Source organism: Asterias amurensis, chromosome 22 (assembly GCF_032118995.1).
Source record: "Asterias amurensis chromosome 22, ASM3211899v1".
In the NCBI taxonomy this organism is placed as follows: Eukaryota; Metazoa; Echinodermata; class Asteroidea; order Forcipulatida; family Asteriidae; genus Asterias; species Asterias amurensis.
This window is the reverse complement of record NC_092669.1, coordinates 6,253,495-6,271,596: the sequence shown is the minus strand read 5'-3', so window position 1 is coordinate 6,271,596 and position 18,102 is coordinate 6,253,495. Positions and strand designations below refer to the sequence as shown.

General features: G+C 39.7%; 1 protein-coding gene across 3 annotated transcripts in view; it reads right to left on the bottom strand.

Moving 5' to 3' along the window:
• Positions 1–1,439: 1,439 nt before the first annotated feature.
• The window catches only part of LOC139953837 (bridge-like lipid transfer protein family member 3B), a 53,940-nt gene continuing 37,277 nt past the window's right edge, over positions 1,440–18,102 (bottom strand). For 2 of the 3 annotated variants that reach the window (XM_071953408.1, XM_071953409.1), the window contains 10 exons: positions 15,876–16,798; positions 13,708–13,837; positions 12,202–13,120; positions 11,407–11,504; positions 10,048–10,198; positions 9,288–9,362; positions 5,704–5,852; positions 4,700–4,828; positions 3,834–3,942; positions 1,440–2,280 (listed from right to left, as the gene is read on the bottom strand). In XM_071953408.1, coding sequence (XP_071809509.1) covers positions 2,006–2,280; positions 3,834–3,942; positions 4,700–4,828; positions 5,704–5,852; positions 9,288–9,362; positions 10,048–10,198; positions 11,407–11,504; positions 12,202–13,120; positions 13,708–13,837; positions 15,876–16,798 — 2,958 coding nt within the window. In that variant the 3' untranslated portion in view covers positions 1,440–2,005. The remainder of the gene's footprint in view (positions 2,281–3,833; positions 3,943–4,699; positions 4,829–5,703; positions 5,853–9,287; positions 9,363–10,047; positions 10,199–11,406; positions 11,505–12,201; positions 13,121–13,707; positions 13,838–15,875; positions 16,799–18,102) is intronic. The other variant, XM_071953410.1, reaches the window with a different exon arrangement.

Genomic DNA, 18,102 nt, shown 5'->3' with positions numbered 1-18,102 from the left:
TAATAAGCAAAGGAGAGCTGTTGATAGTAAATAACATTGTGAGAACGGCTCCCTCTGAAGTAACGTAATTTTCGAGAAAGAAGTAATTTTCCAGTCTCCTGACGATGACTAGAGCAAGCTAGTCGAAACGCTGAGACCAATTCAGAACTTACTCCTACCAGTACAGTTAATTACGATCCTATAAGCTAAAGTAGTAGTCCAGTCTATTTTCTATACTATCCGCCCTGGTAATAGTTAAAAGCAGGACAGTTCTTTTCAGAACTGAGAAGTCTCCCGAACCTACGATTATCTACTCCGAGGCAGTAGAATAAAGCAAGACAGTTCTCTAAGAACAACTGTACCTGGCAAGTAGACACACACACATGGTGTTACCGCAAACCAAATATACAAGTAATTTTCCACTGATATATTTGAATTTGATTTTGAGACCTCAGAATTAGATTGTGAGGTCCCGAAATCAAGCATCTAAAAGCACACAACTTCGTGTGACAAGGGTGTTTCTTTCTTTCATTATTATCTCGTTTGTTATTTATGCATATGTTGAGATACACCAAGTGAGAAGACTGGTTTCTAACAATTAACAAACGTGTCCAGTGCCTTTAAAATTGTTCCGTCAATTAATCATTAGGCATTTTGTAAGTTGCCAATTCTGAGGCCCTTAATAGCAAAGTGAAGGAAAAATTTAAGAAGTGAAAGGTTACAGAATTTTAGGAGGAGATAACAAGTGCAATGGACTTATTGTAAGCAGATTGAAAGGTGGATTTAGACAATCAGTAAGGAGTCAAGTGTTTATCTGTTTATAGGGGAGATTACTCCATAGCTTTGGTGCACATAAACCCAAAGCTTCTGTCACCTGATGAAGAATGGGATCTAGGAATGTTTAACAGTAGTTTGTTCAATGATTTCAGATTGGGTCCAGTACGGTATGTACTTGTTCCCAACATGCCTCTTATACTCTGGGGCTAGACCATGAAGTGCTTTCAAAGTCAACAGATGGATTTTGTAGTAATTTCTTTGTTTTATAGGTCACCAATACAATACTAAAATTGTTGAAGGCGTGGCAAAATTTTCTGGAAAGAACATACACAGCTGGGGTGTCGTGGCCTAGCGGATAAAAGAGCACCAAACTTATGTCCCTGAGCAAGACACTTAAAGGGTCTATGTAACTTTTGTAGGACAAAAAACAAAATGTCCACAGATTTACACTGAACTTACACAATTTGAAGATATTGATAGTAGAAAGCTTCCCTGAAAATATTACGTGCTGAGGTGCTGTAGTTTTGGGGAAATGAGTAAAATAATGTCATGAAAATAATTTTCGTCTCATGAGATGAAAATTATTTTAATCATTTACAAATGTATTTTCATGACATTGTTTTCCTCATTTCTCAAAAACTACAGCACCTCAGTAAGTAATATTTGAAGGGAAGCTTTCCACTATCATTATCTTCAAACCCTGTAAGTTGAATGTAAATCTATGGACATTTTGAAAAAGTACCCAAATCCTTTAACTTGAATTGCTTCTCTCTACCCAGGGGTAGAATTGTACCTGTGAGGGCAGAGATGGTTCTCGTGATTGATTTAGCCGAGTAGCGCAGATTTGTTGCACATGCTGTATACTCCCCAGGGAGCTGAGATGGTTTAAGGAATGAATCAAATGGCCAAGTGACCAGGGGTAATAGTGTTGGAAGTGCTTTGAGACACTCTTCAGGTGTTAAAAGGGTTATATATAAAAACAGATTAGCTGCATTCTGGGCATGTTGTACATATACATGTAGCTTCTCCTGGTATACAAATTCATGTCAAACAACCATTCTGTTGCAGTTAGGCCCGTATGATATTTATCGCAATGTCTTTTCGTGTAATACACTTACATTTCAAGTAACGGATGCTTTGTTAATTAAAACAAAACCCTGATTTACCTAGACATGGCATAATATATACATTATACAAATTTACTGAAGTGTGTACATGTGTAACTAGGCCAGTGTTCCTAGCTGCCACCTTATCTTTGTAATTTTAGAAGTCTTGTGAGGTCTGTTACTGAACTCCTTAAAAAATCTCTTTCCCTGTCCACAGTCAACAATTCCTCCTGAAGGTGTTCCAATGTCCCTAGAAGCGAAGACCTCTCATTCTCTAAGACATCTAGCGCCTTCTTCATTTGTACCACTTGTGAAATGAGCTGCTGGTTTTCTTCTTCAAGCTGTGCTGGGGAGATTGTAGGAGTTTTATCTTCCATGACAGTTGAAGCTGATGGGGTCTGAGGGATGGTTGTCACACCTAAGGTAAAGATGTATCAAGATAGTTGAGTATTTTGGTCTACCAGCCAGGCTCCTAGTGGATGATACCCATGCCTACATCCTTCTGGACTGTGAAGGGGTTAACCCTGTCTCAGCCCCAGGAGTACCTTACGTGACAATGCCCCTCCTGGTGACAGTAGCCCTCACCTAGTCCATTCTGGTCTACCAGCCAGGCTCCTAGTGGATGATACCCATGCCTACATCCTTACAGACTGTGAAGGGGGTAACACTGTTTCAGTCCCAAGAAAATGTACACATATGCCCCAAGTGGCAATACACCTGTGCCGAGAGCCCAAATCATTTATGTGTTGCCCTCACATTGAAGTGGCCGTCCAGCCTTTGGATGTAAGGTTTTTTCATTACAACAAAACCAAACATTTTTTGCTTTAATACATGTATTGTAGAAACAGCGTCAATGATATTGGTACATGTTTACAGCCGAGTCATTTTGAAATTGTGTTTGATGCTATGGATGTACATGAATGTACAGTAGGGTGTCGTGGTCAAGCGGATAAGAGCACCAAACTCAAGATCTGGTGCTTCTGTTCAGCAGAGTGTGGGTTTGAATCCCGGTGGTGACACCTGTGTCCTTGAGCAAGACACTTAACTACAATTACTTCTCTCCACCCAGGGGTAAATGGGTACCTGTGAGGGCAGAGATGGTCTTTTGATAGATTAGCTTAGTGTGCTACATATTTGGCGGGACAGGCTGTATACTCCCCAGGAAGCTGAAATGGTTTAAGGAATGATTTATTAGGCCCAGTCAACAGAGGTAATAATGTGGAAGCGCTTTGAGACATGGTGTATAAAGCGCTATATAAAAACCTATTGTTTTTATTATTATTTTTGATGCTTCTGTTCAGCAGAGTGTGAGTTCGGGAGTCGTGACACTTGTGTTCCTGAGCAAGAAGCTTAACTACATGCTTCTCACCACCCAGGGGTAATGGGTACTGTACCTGTGAGGAGATGGTAGTTGTTATTGATGAAGCCTAATGTACATGTACATACAAGTAGTATCGCATATTTGTACACAAGGCTGTATACTCCCCAGGGAGCTGGGATGGAAATAGCGTGAAGCTCTTTCGGGCGCCCTGGGCTGTGGGACACCTTGGCTATGTATGTGACGCCCTTGACTATGGGACGCCCTTGTCTTTGGGACACCATTGGTATTGGACGCCCTTGGCTATTGGACGCCCTTGGCTTTGGGACGCCTTTGGCTTTGGGACGCCTTGGCTTTTTTGCCCTTGGCTTTGGGACGCCCTTGACTTGGGACGCCCTTGACTTTGAACATCTTGGCTTTTGGACGCCATTGGCTTTGGGACGCCCTTGGCTTTGGGTTTTGCCCTTGGCTTTGGGATGCCCTTGACTTGGGACGCCCTTGACTTTGAACATCTTGGCTTTTGGACGCCATTGGCTTTGGGACGCCTTGGCTTTGGGACGCCCTTGGCTTTGGGATGCCCTTGGCTTTGGGACGGTCTTGGCTTTGGATTGCCCTTACGGTGTGTAAAGCGTTATATTACTTATTATTATTACCTTCTATGTGGAAGACCCCATCTGCTGAGCGATGAATGAAGACCTTAGATAAAGCGAGACACATTGGCTGAGGGCCTGGATGTGTGGGATAGATGGCTGGAGTATCATCCTAGAGCAAGACAAATCAAGAAATAGTCAACAAAATGCTTGCTTTTGTTTTACTTTATTTTAATTCTAAAAGTGAATATTCATTATCCCCAATGCAAATTTAACGTCTTTTAACTCTATGTAGTTGAGGATGAGTTGTAAAAACATGAATTACGTGTATTTGAAATGGAGTTGCCCCAAAACACCCTTTGACACGTGCAGAATCCTACAATGACAATGCCCCTTGGGCCTTTCTGCCTCTCTCTCTATTCATATATTTCCACTTGACTGCTTTGGTTAGACTCCTTATTGGTTTGTGTTGTGCTGAGTAGGTTACGCATTGCATTTTTAACACTTCAGGATTTCTATTTATTAGGTTTGTGTACTAACTGGTTGAATGTTTTTAAGAATATTTTTTTTTACAATTCCGTATTTTCTTTTTTTTAGTTTGTCTATTTTTCAATGTTCAGCGCCCTAGAGCATGTTTACATGAATAAGATTTAGTATTATTATTATTATTATACAAACCAGGTAACTAAACAAAAGATTACAATAGGGTCCACGGTTCGGGAAAGGTCCACAGTTGGAAAACATGAACAAAACTAATAGTTTAAACAAAACAGTATAAATACTGTTTTGTTTATACCATTAGTTTTGTTTAAAAGAGGGACACTAGGAGGTCAACGGTTGCTTCCGAGAAAGACACCTGCTAGGTTCGGAATCCAGACCATTTTCTCTGTTTTTAAATTTAACATGGATTGTTTGAAATCTTCTCTTACCATGAGCTCAATCTTTGAATTGAATACTTTGATGGACATTGGCATAGCATCACCTATTACTTCATCTGTTACAAAGCTCCCTAGATGAGTCATTGTGGACATACGGAATGTCGAATCTAAACCACACACCTGATAACATGAACCAGAACAATTCATTTCAAAGTAAACTTTCATACTTGTCAGTGTGTATCTTAGTAAAAAAATTGTTTTAGACACACAAAACCAAAATGCATCTCACTGTTTTACATGTGACAACAATACATGTACAAGTACATAAATACAAAAATACTTTAGACCGGTTGACAACTCATTACAGGAAAGCTCCATAATGAAAGAGGCCAGAATAAAAACATTGATTTTCTCTAGCAACTCACACCTGTTATCCCTAAGTAATTCCTTTTCCAAACAGTGGACTTATCTAGGTCATGCACAGACCAGTATGGCTGCTGACTGCCCTGGGCAGATTAACTGCTCATCCATTTAGTTTAATGACCAAACGCCAAAGTAATTTAATATTAATGCATCCACTCATTGAAAAGGGTGTAGCCAAACTCAGATTTTTTTAAAGGAAACTTTACGTAATGCCAATTATTATTTTACTTCTGTTTTACTTAATATTACATGCAGCCACAAAAGTAAAAATAAAATAATAATTAAACATAATAAACAACAAAATGTATAATTTGGGGTTGAATTTTTTTCAACATGGATGTGAGGTCCCTGGCAACACGGCATGCTAAATGTTGCATGGCTTCTGACTGGCACCCCAAACAAAGATATGGACAACATTGTTATGCCTAAATCAATGTACATACATATGTATGTATTGAATGTCAATAAAAACAACAAAGTTTCTTTTACGATCACAGTATTTCAGAGACAACAACATCACATTAAATGCAAAACAATTTTTGTTAACAAACTAAACTGCTTTAATTGAAAGTTTTACTTTCAATTCTCAGTTCAGTTTACTGAATAAACTGAACTGAGAATTGAAAGTTTACCTGCAACTGTAAAAAGCCTCTATCTCTACCCCCTGGGGATAGAATTTCTGCTCTTGGTCCACTCTGGAATCTCAACAGCGCTACAGGGACCTTGACTGATTCATCTACCTCCTTCTTCTCGTCTACTTTTGTCTTTTTGCTACGATCACCTGCAACATGACAAAGAGAAACAACAAACATTTACTCCTCAATAAACGTAAAACCTTACTTGGTAACGAGCAACGGAGAGCTGTTGATAGTATAATACATTGTGAGAAACGACTCCCTCTGAAGTAACGTAGTTTGTGAGAAAGATGTAATTTTTCACTAAAATATTAAAAGACATCTGGCCAGAAGCCTTTTATTCTGTATTTTGTACTACAACGATGTTTTTGCTTTCATCATTTTCTTGCACCCTAATTGACCAATTAAGTCCAAATTTTCGCAGGCCTGTTAGTTTATGCATATGTTTGGATACATCAAGTTTAAGAATACTGGTCTCTGACAATTACCAAACGTGTTCAGTGCCTTTAAACATAAATATCCCTAACCAAACAGAGTTATTGTTTATATTATAGACCATTCACTACTGTATAATCATAATAAAATGCCCAGACAATGTTAATATTGTTTATTTCTGCAACAAAGTCTTGTCAGTAAAAAATTTCACACAAAAAACATAACAAAAAATGATACATGTAGTTTTGTGTTTAGAAATTCATTGGGATTCTACTTTAACATTGGATATGACCTTCACTTTGAGGTTTTATGTCGAATCCACAGTCAATTCTTCGTTCAACCCCAAATTAAAAAACATTTCAAAATTTACGCAGTCAGTTTCCCTTGTGGTTTATATTGATGCCTAGAAATGGGAAACCTCTTCAATTTGTGCACATTGTACATTCAGTTGTACTGTACATGGGCAGTCATTGACAATTGTTCAGATTGCAGTTATTGAAATAGCAGTGTTCGTGTTGTTAAAAGACTGTGCAAAATCCCACAGCGATCCCACAAAATCCTGCAGCAATCCCGCAAAATCATGTCGCGATCCCACAAAATCTAACCAAATTATCATGCAAGTGAATCTTGGTATATTTGTCTAAAGGGTACAACATTGGGTGCGTTCGATTACCTTCCCTGTGTCAAATTCGCGATGCTTACTCGAGTGAGCCCCTGACAAGAGGTTATCGAACGATCGCTTATCCTCTCGTGGTGACGTCATGCACCTGATGGGGCCAGGCCCAAGTGACCAACTCCACAAGCACAATCAGGTCATGGTACTTGGACTGACCCGAGTGAGCCCCTGGAATGATGTCAAAGCTATTCGAATGTACCGGGGTCGACCCAGGGCAGCTAATCCAACGCACCCATTTGAAAAGAGATTGATTGCACCAAAGCAATAACTACATAAACTTATCAGTTTAGTATGATGAAGTAACCAGGTTTGGAAATTGTTTCTTCACCATAGAGTCAGTCAGAAAGTGCAGTGTATTATGAATCACCAGACTTGAGCAGTCATGTTGATAAACCCATCCAGTTTGGAAGGTCTTCTAACAGTGTTTTCCATCCACACAAAGTTCTACAACCAACGCTCCTTACAAGATGGAACTCTCTTCCCAACACCCAACAATGTCAAAACTGGAACATGCTAATAACAATTTAAATCTAAACTTAAAACCAATCTATTTAATTACAGAAGCGCAAGAGCATTTTAAGACCCTTTTGTATTATGCGCTATACAATAATTGCTTACATTATTATTATTATTTTTGTTATTATACACATTACACGTACATACAGTCTGTATGTAACGATGTGTAAGTCCAGTGAAAAAAAGATGAGAAAAAAACCACAATGGTATTTAGGTGACCATAACAATGTACAATGGTTAAAGCACAGACTGATAACTGAACTTACTTATGTTAAAAATAACAGTGACAGTCACTTGTCATAAATAGATGTTATTGAATGACACAGTGTCATGTCATGGTAATCAGTGAGGGACAGTAGAACAAAGGAACACAAAGAAAACTTGTCTCCCACTGGTAGTTTTTGTATTTTTGTGTCCTCATGTTTAATTTTAAACGGCATTCTATCACTTTTGTTGCGCCGTACTTTAAAGTTGCTTTAGAGGTGGGTTATAACGGCTCTTTTAAATTTTCCGTGATGGATATGATTTTTCCATTCTTTAATAATTGTTTTGGGTATGAATGAGAATACCCCCCCCCCCCCGAAGTGATACAAATAATGTTTGAGAGCGCCCTCACGTGGGCAAAAATACTGCACATTCCAGGGGTGTTGCAAATTTGAGCTCAATAGGTCGTCGAAGTTGTGAGATATTAATGAAAGAAAAAAACACCCTTGTCACACCATGGTCACACGAAGTTGTGTGCTTTCAGATGCATGATTTCGAGACCTCAAATTCTAAATCTGAGGTCTCGAAATCAAATTCGTGGGAAAATTGCTTCTTTCTCAAAAACTACATCACTACAGAGGGAGCTGTTTCTCACAATGTTTCATACTATCAACCTCTCCCCATTACTCATAATCAAGAAAGGTTTTATGATAATAATTATTTTGAGTAATTACCAATAGTGTCCACTGCCTTTAAAGCCATTATACACTTTCGGTAAACAGTATTGTCCAAGTCCCACACTTCAAGTATCACAACTTATTTATCAAATAACAAACCTGTGAAAATTTAGGCTCAATCGGTCATCGGAGTCGGGAGAAAATAACGGGAAAACCCACTCCTGTTTTCGCGCGCTTCGCCGTGTCATGACATGTGTTTATAATAAATCCGTAATTCTCGCTATCGAGAATTGATATTGTTTTAATGTTTTCTCAAAAAGTAAAGCATTTCATGGAACAGTATTTCAAGAGAAGTCTTTCACCATTACCTTCTGTAAACCCTGTTAATTATTTGTAAATCTGTGAACTTTTTATTTGTTTCTGTATTGAAAGTGTATAATGGCTTTAACATGTTTAACATATTTTTGCTTCCAATTTTCGGCAAAAAACGCAACCACCTTTTAAAAATGAGTTTTTTTTGCAGGCTACTTTCATTGCATAATTCTGCATTATATTGGATTAAAACAATATACAGATTCCGAAAACCAAAGGTATACTTTGCCTTCACCATGTTTACAGTGAATTGTTTAACAAAAAGTCACTTTTTGGACTTGCCTGAATGTTCGCTGCAGTATGCACATTATCTTCTAATTCTCCAATCAGATTGGCAGAATGGAGTGGTGATAAAAACCTACATGTATATTGCACGGCTAGTATTACTACCTGCGTCTTGTGTGTTCTATGGTTACGCGCCAAATTTGCTTGAAGATGAATACGTTATCACACGCGCGCTCGTGGAAATACGAAAAATATAGAGCGTCTGCGTCACTTATCCAGCTCGGCCTTCGGCCTCGTTGGATATGGGACGCAGAAGCGCTTTATATTTCCGTATTCCACTCTCGCTTGTGTGATAACTTATATTATGTACATTTAGCGCCTCTAACTCAACATAAACATGATAAAGGTGTTAAAATAAGCAAGTGTTAAACAACATGTACATGTACAGCACCAATAGATTGTCCCGTTAAACTTACCTTTGAAGCGGGGGAAACTAAAAAGATTCCCCATGGCTTTTGTTGTCTTATTTGAATTTCCTGGTGAAGTTATAACTACAAACATTAACGCATGAATAAAAAGAGAAGAGAATCATATTCACTTTACTCTTCAAAGATTTCAAGTAATATCTTTACACAAACAGTTGGAAATCTCTTCAACTCCGATTCCTTATAATATTAATAGCACTTGGCTCTGCAGTATTTTTTCCTGCAAGGTTAAGTGAAACTTTGTTTCTGGACCTATTCCTGTGTAGCAGAATTTATAATACCTTATCGAAATTGGTCTCGAAAAGCTACTCAAAAGTTTAAAGATTATTTAAAGGAACATTACAGAACTGATAAGAAACAAAAATCGTGAAGATCACAGATTTACATAAAACTTACACGGTCCATTGATGATGATAGTAGCAAACATCCCTTGATATATTTCTGTCTGAAATGTCATTTTTGAAGAGAAATAAATAATCAAAATTCGCATTTTGAGTTTATCGCTCAATGAGCGTTTTTTTCATTTTTTTATTTTTGCATCGATGAGTGGCAAAATATGTGATCGGTTTTTCACTATTTTCTCATGACCGAGATAGCCGATCGATCTCAAACCTCTACAGGTTTGTCAGTTCATGTATATGGTGGATTACATAAAGTGTGTACACTGTCAGCAACTGTTTTGTTAGCAAAACCAATTCTGTAATGTTCCTTTAAAGAAAGTATAGTATCCAGACTCTCTAGCATACATTACCTGCTGCTATTGTTGACATGAATGCTGAGTAGTCTGCATTTCCTTTCTCCTCTCTTTCAAGATGAGCCACGTCAGCCTTGACTGCAATGTCCGACCCATTGATCTCTACAGCTGCATTTACACCAATCAGATGAAACGTCACTACAGACACCTTGTCAAATAAAATACAAAGATTCCATACATTTACACATCAAAAACTGTATATCCTTTATCCCTTCCCTATTGAATAAAGAATGAGGCTGGCTGACCACTGTGTATGCCATCCAGAGCTACATAGCTGTGAGCCCCCTCGTCCTTTGGGAACCTATCGATGGAAACAGGAGCAAGGGCAGGAGGAGACTGAAGAAGGGCGCAACACAACAAGAAACAACTGAGCTTAAGATGCTGATGCTGGACCGGGATGCATGTGCAAAATTGTTGACGAGCACCCTCTTGTGTGGAAAGTAGCCTTTAAACAGTTGAAAACGTTTCAGGGTCATCGCGATCTTCAACCAATTAAAAGCCAACATGGAAAACTTAACATGAATAATGCAATGAAGTAAGTTGCGATGGTGGGATTTTGAGTCAAATTGATCCTTCAAAACCTACAGAATCTGAATTTTCTTGGTGAGAAATAGACCGCACAAGTAAGCAATATATACCGTAACAACTAACGTATTCCACTCAAAATTGAGAGAGCAAACCCTTTGAAAACAATTCACTGTTTATTTTTGTAACACACCGCGACGTTCTGGTGAAGCATTTTTATCAAGAGTAATGCACACAAGCAATGGGCAATTGTTGCTTTGTGTGACATGTGTATTGTAATAAACATTGTGCATCGTATGCATACATCTATGTTTAGTTTGTACGTGAAAGATGTGGGCACTGTGGATGCGAAATAGTCGGACGCGTCCAGAAAACCGCGGGGGAATCCCACTGATTTTGATTAATCCAGAGGGTTTGCTGCTATATAAACAGAATATAGTTTGATAGAATAATAATGTTCCTTTATAACAAACATTGTTTTAATAGCAGGGAAATTCAATTTCACTCACAAACGCCAACAAAACTCACCGCTGATGTCCGATTTGGTCTTGTAAGTCATGACTATGAATAGGAATATATGCACAAAACAGTGACAGGGTCACTGCTATAAATAACTCATCTCATGGTGAACTTTCTGAAAATCTTGCGCATGCGCAAAACTATTTGGCACTCGATCGTAGAGCTCTGAACAGCGGAGCCAGGGAGCTGAGATGGTTTAAGATATGATTCAAGGCTCAGCGACCAGGGGTAATAATGTTGGAAAGGCGCCTTTCGGGTGTGAAAAGCGCTGTATAAAAACTGGTTGTTATTATACTACTATGGTGAAAGTACCTGTTTGAGTTTGTGTTTGTTATCCATGTAATCTTCTATTGGTGCAGCAGGTAATGTCTCTTCAGCACTTTCTGTTGATACTTTGCTCTGATCTTGCCCTGAAAAGTCAAACACCAAATAACCAGGACATGAGAAGTCAAATTAATTTTTGTTTTTTTTCCCAATTGTCAGTAGAGTCCTCATGTAAGTGAGGACAAAGCTGGAAGTTTCTAGTTGCGTAGGGTGTCGTGCAGCGTTGTAGCCACGGTTGGCGGCACAAGTCGGGCCTGCACAGCACTGACAATTTCCACCCGGCACTCAGAGCTGTAAAATAGATTGCCGGCTACCACAAAATTTCCCCTCTAGCTTTCACCGACTGCCACACAGATTGAAAGTAAGAACAAAAGAACATAATTTACCATAAACCAAGTACATGAAACATAATGATATCTCACCATGAAATGCCTCAAATCCCATTTTACATGTATATGATATGAAGGATAGGCTGTTAAGAAAAAACCTGAACTTGCAAAAAGTACATGTACTGTACATGTATGAGAGTTCGAAAAAATGCGAGCATGAAACCCAGTATCAACATTTATCTTTGGTTTATAAAAGCCCTACTCTGCAATCTGGGGCGTTATTGAATGGTTATTTCTTCATTGTTTTATGAAGTTGATCTTAAAAACAAATTTTATTTATTTATTTATTTATTATTATAATTTTATTTTTGGGGGGGACACGATTTCTTTGTTTAGGGAAAAACCCTGAATTCGGTTTAAAAGCGAAGGAAATCACATCCCTGGACTGACTTACCGATATCGCTGTCTGTCTCTGTGCCTTGACTGCTACCAAGCGATTGTCCATCGGTCTTAACTGCCATCACAAAACCTTCGCTTGAATCACTACTCAATGAAATCATATCCAGGTCAACAGACTCGTCCAAAGACGTCAAGGATGAGGCTTTACTAGAGTTAGATTCCATCTGTTGTAATGTGGAGAAGGACATTTGGGTGTGATGGACACGGGCAAGATCTGACTGGGAGGAGCTCCTAGGAGGTTGGCCAAGGTCTGTATTCCTGAAGACTGGACTTCCAGACGCGGAGTGGCTCGTCAGCACCTCCTGTGATTTACGACGCTGTGATTGGTTGGAGAGAGTGGAGCTGTCTGAAGGAAGCCTAGATTGCGATATCGAGGATGATCTCTTAACCGACATCTCCTCTGAGACTACAACAGCACCAGGGGGGCCACCACTTATAGGAGCTACCGCAGACGCTTTAGAGGTTACCTCGAACTGAGTACCCTGAAACCTTTCTGTGGTCAAGTCTTTAATGGGTGATGAATCAGAGATCTCTACTGTGGGTATATCACTGTCTGGTGAGCCTTCATCAGGTGCTCCTGATGACCTCTCATCATTGGTTAAGTGTTTATCATCCGTTTTATTGTTAACATTTGACTCCACAGCATCACTGGTAGAGCCAACATCGGATAGAGTTGTACCAGTCCTTCCCAAGGAAGAATCCCCTTTAATGGCATCTTCTTTATCGTCCTTGTCATCCTCCTCCCCAGGTATAGGAGGCATGACGAGGGTTGCTAGGATGTCAGGGGCTTCAAAAGCCACAACCCGGCTGATCAGGGGAGCGGGTTTGTCTTTAGATACAAACATATTCTGGTCTGCTTCCATAGATTGCTGTAAACTCTGAATAGATTGTTGCAGTCGCAGTAAGAACAACATCTGATAAGAAAATAAAACAACAAATTGATTTGTGAGTAAATAGAACTACAGCACATGCAGGTGTCACAAACTGGGCCAAAATTTAAAGAGCTGCTTAAGCACCAGCTAACATGGCTAAGCACAACAAAGTTAGTATGAATTCTTGAAGAAGTCTGTGCAATGATATGCAAATCAGTAGTCTGCAGTACATACCTGATAGTGGTTTAGTACGAGGTGAATTCTTGAAGGAGTCTGTGCAATGATATGCAAATCAGTAGTCTGCAGTACATACCTGATAGTGGTTTAGTACGAGGTGAATTCTTGAAGGAGTCTGTGCAATGATATGCAAATCAGTAGTCTGCAGTACATACCTGATAGTGGTTTAGTACGAGGTGAATTCTTGAAGGAGTCTGTGCAATGATATGCAAATCAGTAGTCTGCAGTACATACCTGATAGTGGTTTAGTACGAGGTGAATTCTTGAAGGAGTCTGTGCATTGATATGCAAATCAGTAGTCTGCAGTACATACCTGATAGTGGTTTAGTACGAGGTGAATTCTTGAAGGAGTCTGTGCAATGATATGCAAATCAGTAGTCTGCAGTACATACCTGATAGTGGTTTAGTACGAGGTGAATTCTTGAAGGAGTCTGTGCAATGATATGCAAATCAGCAGTCTTGTTATTCCTTGGGCATGACGATCCATTTGATTCTTCTGTTGATATCATCTCTTTACTTGGTCTACACAAAGTATTGAAATAGAAAAGTGTTTTAAGGAAACCTGTACGTACACAAGGGTGCTTTACTCTTCCTGATACATGTTCTGGGTTCTTTGATGTGCACCACCAATACTTTGTTCTTTATACGGCGCTTTATCACACCCCTAATACCCCGTTCACACATAGACGCCGCTTCTACGACGATGGAAAAGTGGCCGAGAGCGTGGCCAATTGTGGGCAAACATGGGATGATCTGCATGGGCGTGGTTTGGGCGGGGTGGGATCTCCCGGGTCAGGAAAATGCATTCTCTCCCCCAAAGCTTATTTTGAAATAAGCGCAGCCGGGTCGTAGCCAACAATGAGCGGGGAAAAGTCGTAGTGGGAACGCCCTTATCGCACAAGCAGTGTGGTTGCATCATGGTGAGATCGCAGCACTGTCGTCAACCATTTTGAGGTAGAAAACTACTAGATCAGCATGGGTCTACATGTAGGTGTAATCATAGTGACAGCAAGCCAGCAACAGTGTTGACATAAATGCATTGAAATGAAAATGTTGCGTGCAGTCTTTAATTTGCATTATTACTTGATTTTGATGGCGATTGTGTCCTAAATTGATACATTTTTTAGATCGCGGTGATCGGCATGGTCTTTGTAAGGTCGTAGGGCTGTGTGAACGAGGTATAACATGTATAAGAAGCGTATCAAAGCGCACAGAATCTTTCAAAAAAAGAAATCTTTTAAATTGTTACAAAAAAGGCTTTTCTTAGCTTTGCGTTTTGAAAAACTCAACAACGTATTACATTCTTCATATGTTAGAGTGGGCACATCATTGGTCCTCTAGCCAATGTATGCTGACCAATCACCTGTTATGTACAATAAAGATCAGACAAACAAAGCACGTTTGTTAACCGCGAATGTCAACTAGAGTTGTGTGTATGCACTGCCTGCCAGACATTACGCGGTCTAGGGTGTTCGCAATGCAGTGGGCGGTGGTCAGCGTGCTCACCAACACGGACCTATGCTTGAGTTAAGCACCCGGGAAAAAATATGTGTTAAAGGCAGTGGACACTCTTGGTAATTACTTAAAATAGTTATCATCGAAAAACCTTTCTTGATTACGAGTACATGTAATGGGGAGCTGTTGATAGTATAAAACATTGTGAGAAACGGCTCCCTCTGAAGTAACGTAGTTTTCGAGGAAGAAGTACATGTAATTTTTCACAAATTTGATTTTGAGCCCTCAAGTTTAGAATTTGAGGTCTTTAAATCAAGCATCAGAAAGCACACAACTTCGTATGACAAGGGTCTTTTTTCTTTCATTATTATCTCGCAACTTCGATGACCGATTGAGCTCAAATTTCCAGGTGTTATTTTATGCATATGTTGAGATACAACAACTGTGAAGACTAGTCTTGGACAATTACCAATAGTGTCCACTGTCTTTAAAGAGAACTTGATACCTGCGTTCCTGCTGCGAATGACAGGGAGGCAATTACTTAATTTGGCAGGGCAGTCTTAGACTTTAGGAGGAGGACCCACCACCCAAAACCCAGGTGTGGAGAACACTTACATTACTACATGTACATTTTTTTGTTATGCAAGTCGCCAGACACACAAGGCCTGAAGGCCACTTCAACGTGTGGGCTACAATTGTTTTTTTCAGAGGCCGTTGCCACCTACTCCTAGGGCTGAAACAGGATTCCCTTTTACAGTCCATACGGATGTAAGGCTTGGGTATCATCAATGAAATATTTCTCAAAATACTTTATACTATCAAAAATAGCTGTGCTTCTAACCAATATTTTGTACTACCATTAATTTCAAGATTGACTACCAATCATAATCATTGCCTTTAACTTTCCACGGAAAAAGCAATGATGGTAAAGTATCTTGCTCCGGGACAAGAGTGCCACAAGTGGAAATCGAACCCACACTCTGCTGATTAAAAACACCAGAGCTCCGGAGCTCTTAATTAACCGATCGTCCGCAACACACCAGCATCTGGCTGAATCCTGTAAACTGTCTGGACCAATCGGCTTTAGTTTCCAAATGATACTCACAGGTAGTTGGTACCCTGCAAAAGCAGTGTCTCATTAGCAGCTACACTCTTCTCTGTACTGCTTTGTAGAATAACACTATTTGGTGTTGCCATGGAAATGAACTCTTGGGTTGACCTCTCTTGGCTTTGAGAACCTTGGAAGAGTTGCGGAGGTGATTTTATATTCGCGGTCGTTGCTAATTGGTTGTTGTCTGCAAGACTTGCTTTAAGCTGTTCGGTCTGATCTGCTACATTCTTATTGGCTGATATTCTTCCAATTAACTTGTGCCCCACTGCTCTTGGTGGAGATTGGTCAGTCCTACTTGATTGAGTGTTTTCAAATTCTTTTGACTTCAAATTTTCCGTTTTACATTCTGCTTGGTTGTTGCAAGATCCATTTTGAGTCCTCAACTGTGATTGGCTATCGTTTGTTCTTCTTGGCGAGCATGTCCATAGATTTAATGGGATTGGATCAACCAATGGGATGGGCCGATCTAAACTACTTGGCACAGCATGGAAATCTGCCCAGATCTGCTCAATCTTAATATTCCACACATCATCCACAGCATTAGGTCTGAAGACGTAGGTTGTCAAGCGATTAACTCCCGAGCCTACCTGTGACTCAGTTGCTGGTTTGTTTGGCAAACTACCGTTAGCAATAGGATTTCCTGTCTTACACTCCTGAGGCAGGATGTAGTTAGGTTGGTACGCATGTTCCCATAACACACTCGGTAATGTCATCATGTCGCTTGCTGTGCTAGGGAAGGAGGAGTTTGCCATGAAGAGCTTTTTGGTATGCAGAGCTTGTAAGATATGAGAGAGATCAGGTCTGCTTGATCCAGTCCCTACTCGACAGTTTGTAGCAGTGACTTGAGACATTTGTACATGAACCTCTGGTGGACGGTCTGGCTGACCATCTACAGGGACTTCTGCTGGTAAGATGAACTAGGGGCAAAAATAAAGACAAGTACACATTACATCAAAAATCCAGCTCAAATAAAAGCATGCAGAATTAAAGGCAGTGGACACAATTGGTAATTACTCTAAATAATTATTAGCACAAAACCTTACTTGGTGACGAGTAATGGGGAGAGGTTGGTAGTAAAAAAACATTGTGAGAAATGGCTCCCTCTGAAGTGGAGTAGTTTTCGAGAAAGAAGTAATTTTCCACGAATTTGATTTCGAGACCTCAGATTTAGAACTTGAGGTCTCGAAATCAAGCATCTGAAAGCACACAACTCCGTGTGACAAGGGTGTTTTTTCTTTTATCATTATCTCGCAACTTTGAAGACCAATTGAGCTCAAACTTTCACAGGTTTGTTATTTTATGCATATGTTGAGATACAGCAAGTGGGAAGACTAGTCTTTGACAATCACCAATAGTGTCCTGTGTTTTAATAATAACAATACAGAACATTTATAATGCGCACAAATCCGCAAAAACCCTGCTAATGGTGCATACAGAGCAAACATTATCATAAAAACATTAAACAGCTACTTGAGCAGAATGCTATTTTAACTTGTTCATAATGTGATTGTTTACCATTTTAATGTAATTATGATATTTGTACACTTCTGAATTTAGTTATTATCGATTAAAAAATCAGTCCCGGCCATGACATTTGAGCCCTTAGCATGCTTAGCAAGGCACAAAACAAGAAAAAAGTTGGGAAGGTAGTTCATTCTGCTCTACCAGCTAGCGGATGATACACTGTACCTATGCCAACATCCTTACGGACTGTGAAGGGGGTAACCTGTTTCAGCCCCAGGAGTAGGCAGCAACGTGTCCCTGGTGACAGTAGCCCTCACCTAGCGCATGCTGCTCTACCAGCCAGGCTCCCGTGGATGATACCCATGCCTACATCCTTACGGACTCTGATGAACAGATGAAGTGGGTAACCCTGTTTCAGCCCAAGGAGTAGGTTGGAACGCGCCCCTGGTGGCAGTTGATTTGGAATGATAACCCAAATCAGTTAAGTAAGGTCCTCACTTTGAAGTGGCTGTCCGTGGCATTGGAAATTTAGATTATCTCTAATAGTAATATATTTAATATATTTTTTTTTATAAATGATTTTGGGTTGAACAAAGAAAAATTGACTAGAGCGGGATTTGAACCATTGACCTCCGGTTTAACGTGCCAGCGCTCTACCAACTGAGCTATCTAGCCCTATAATATATATTTTTATATAGCACTTAATCACAGCCCAAAAGGCATATCAAAGTACTTCTGACATTACATGTGTATAACC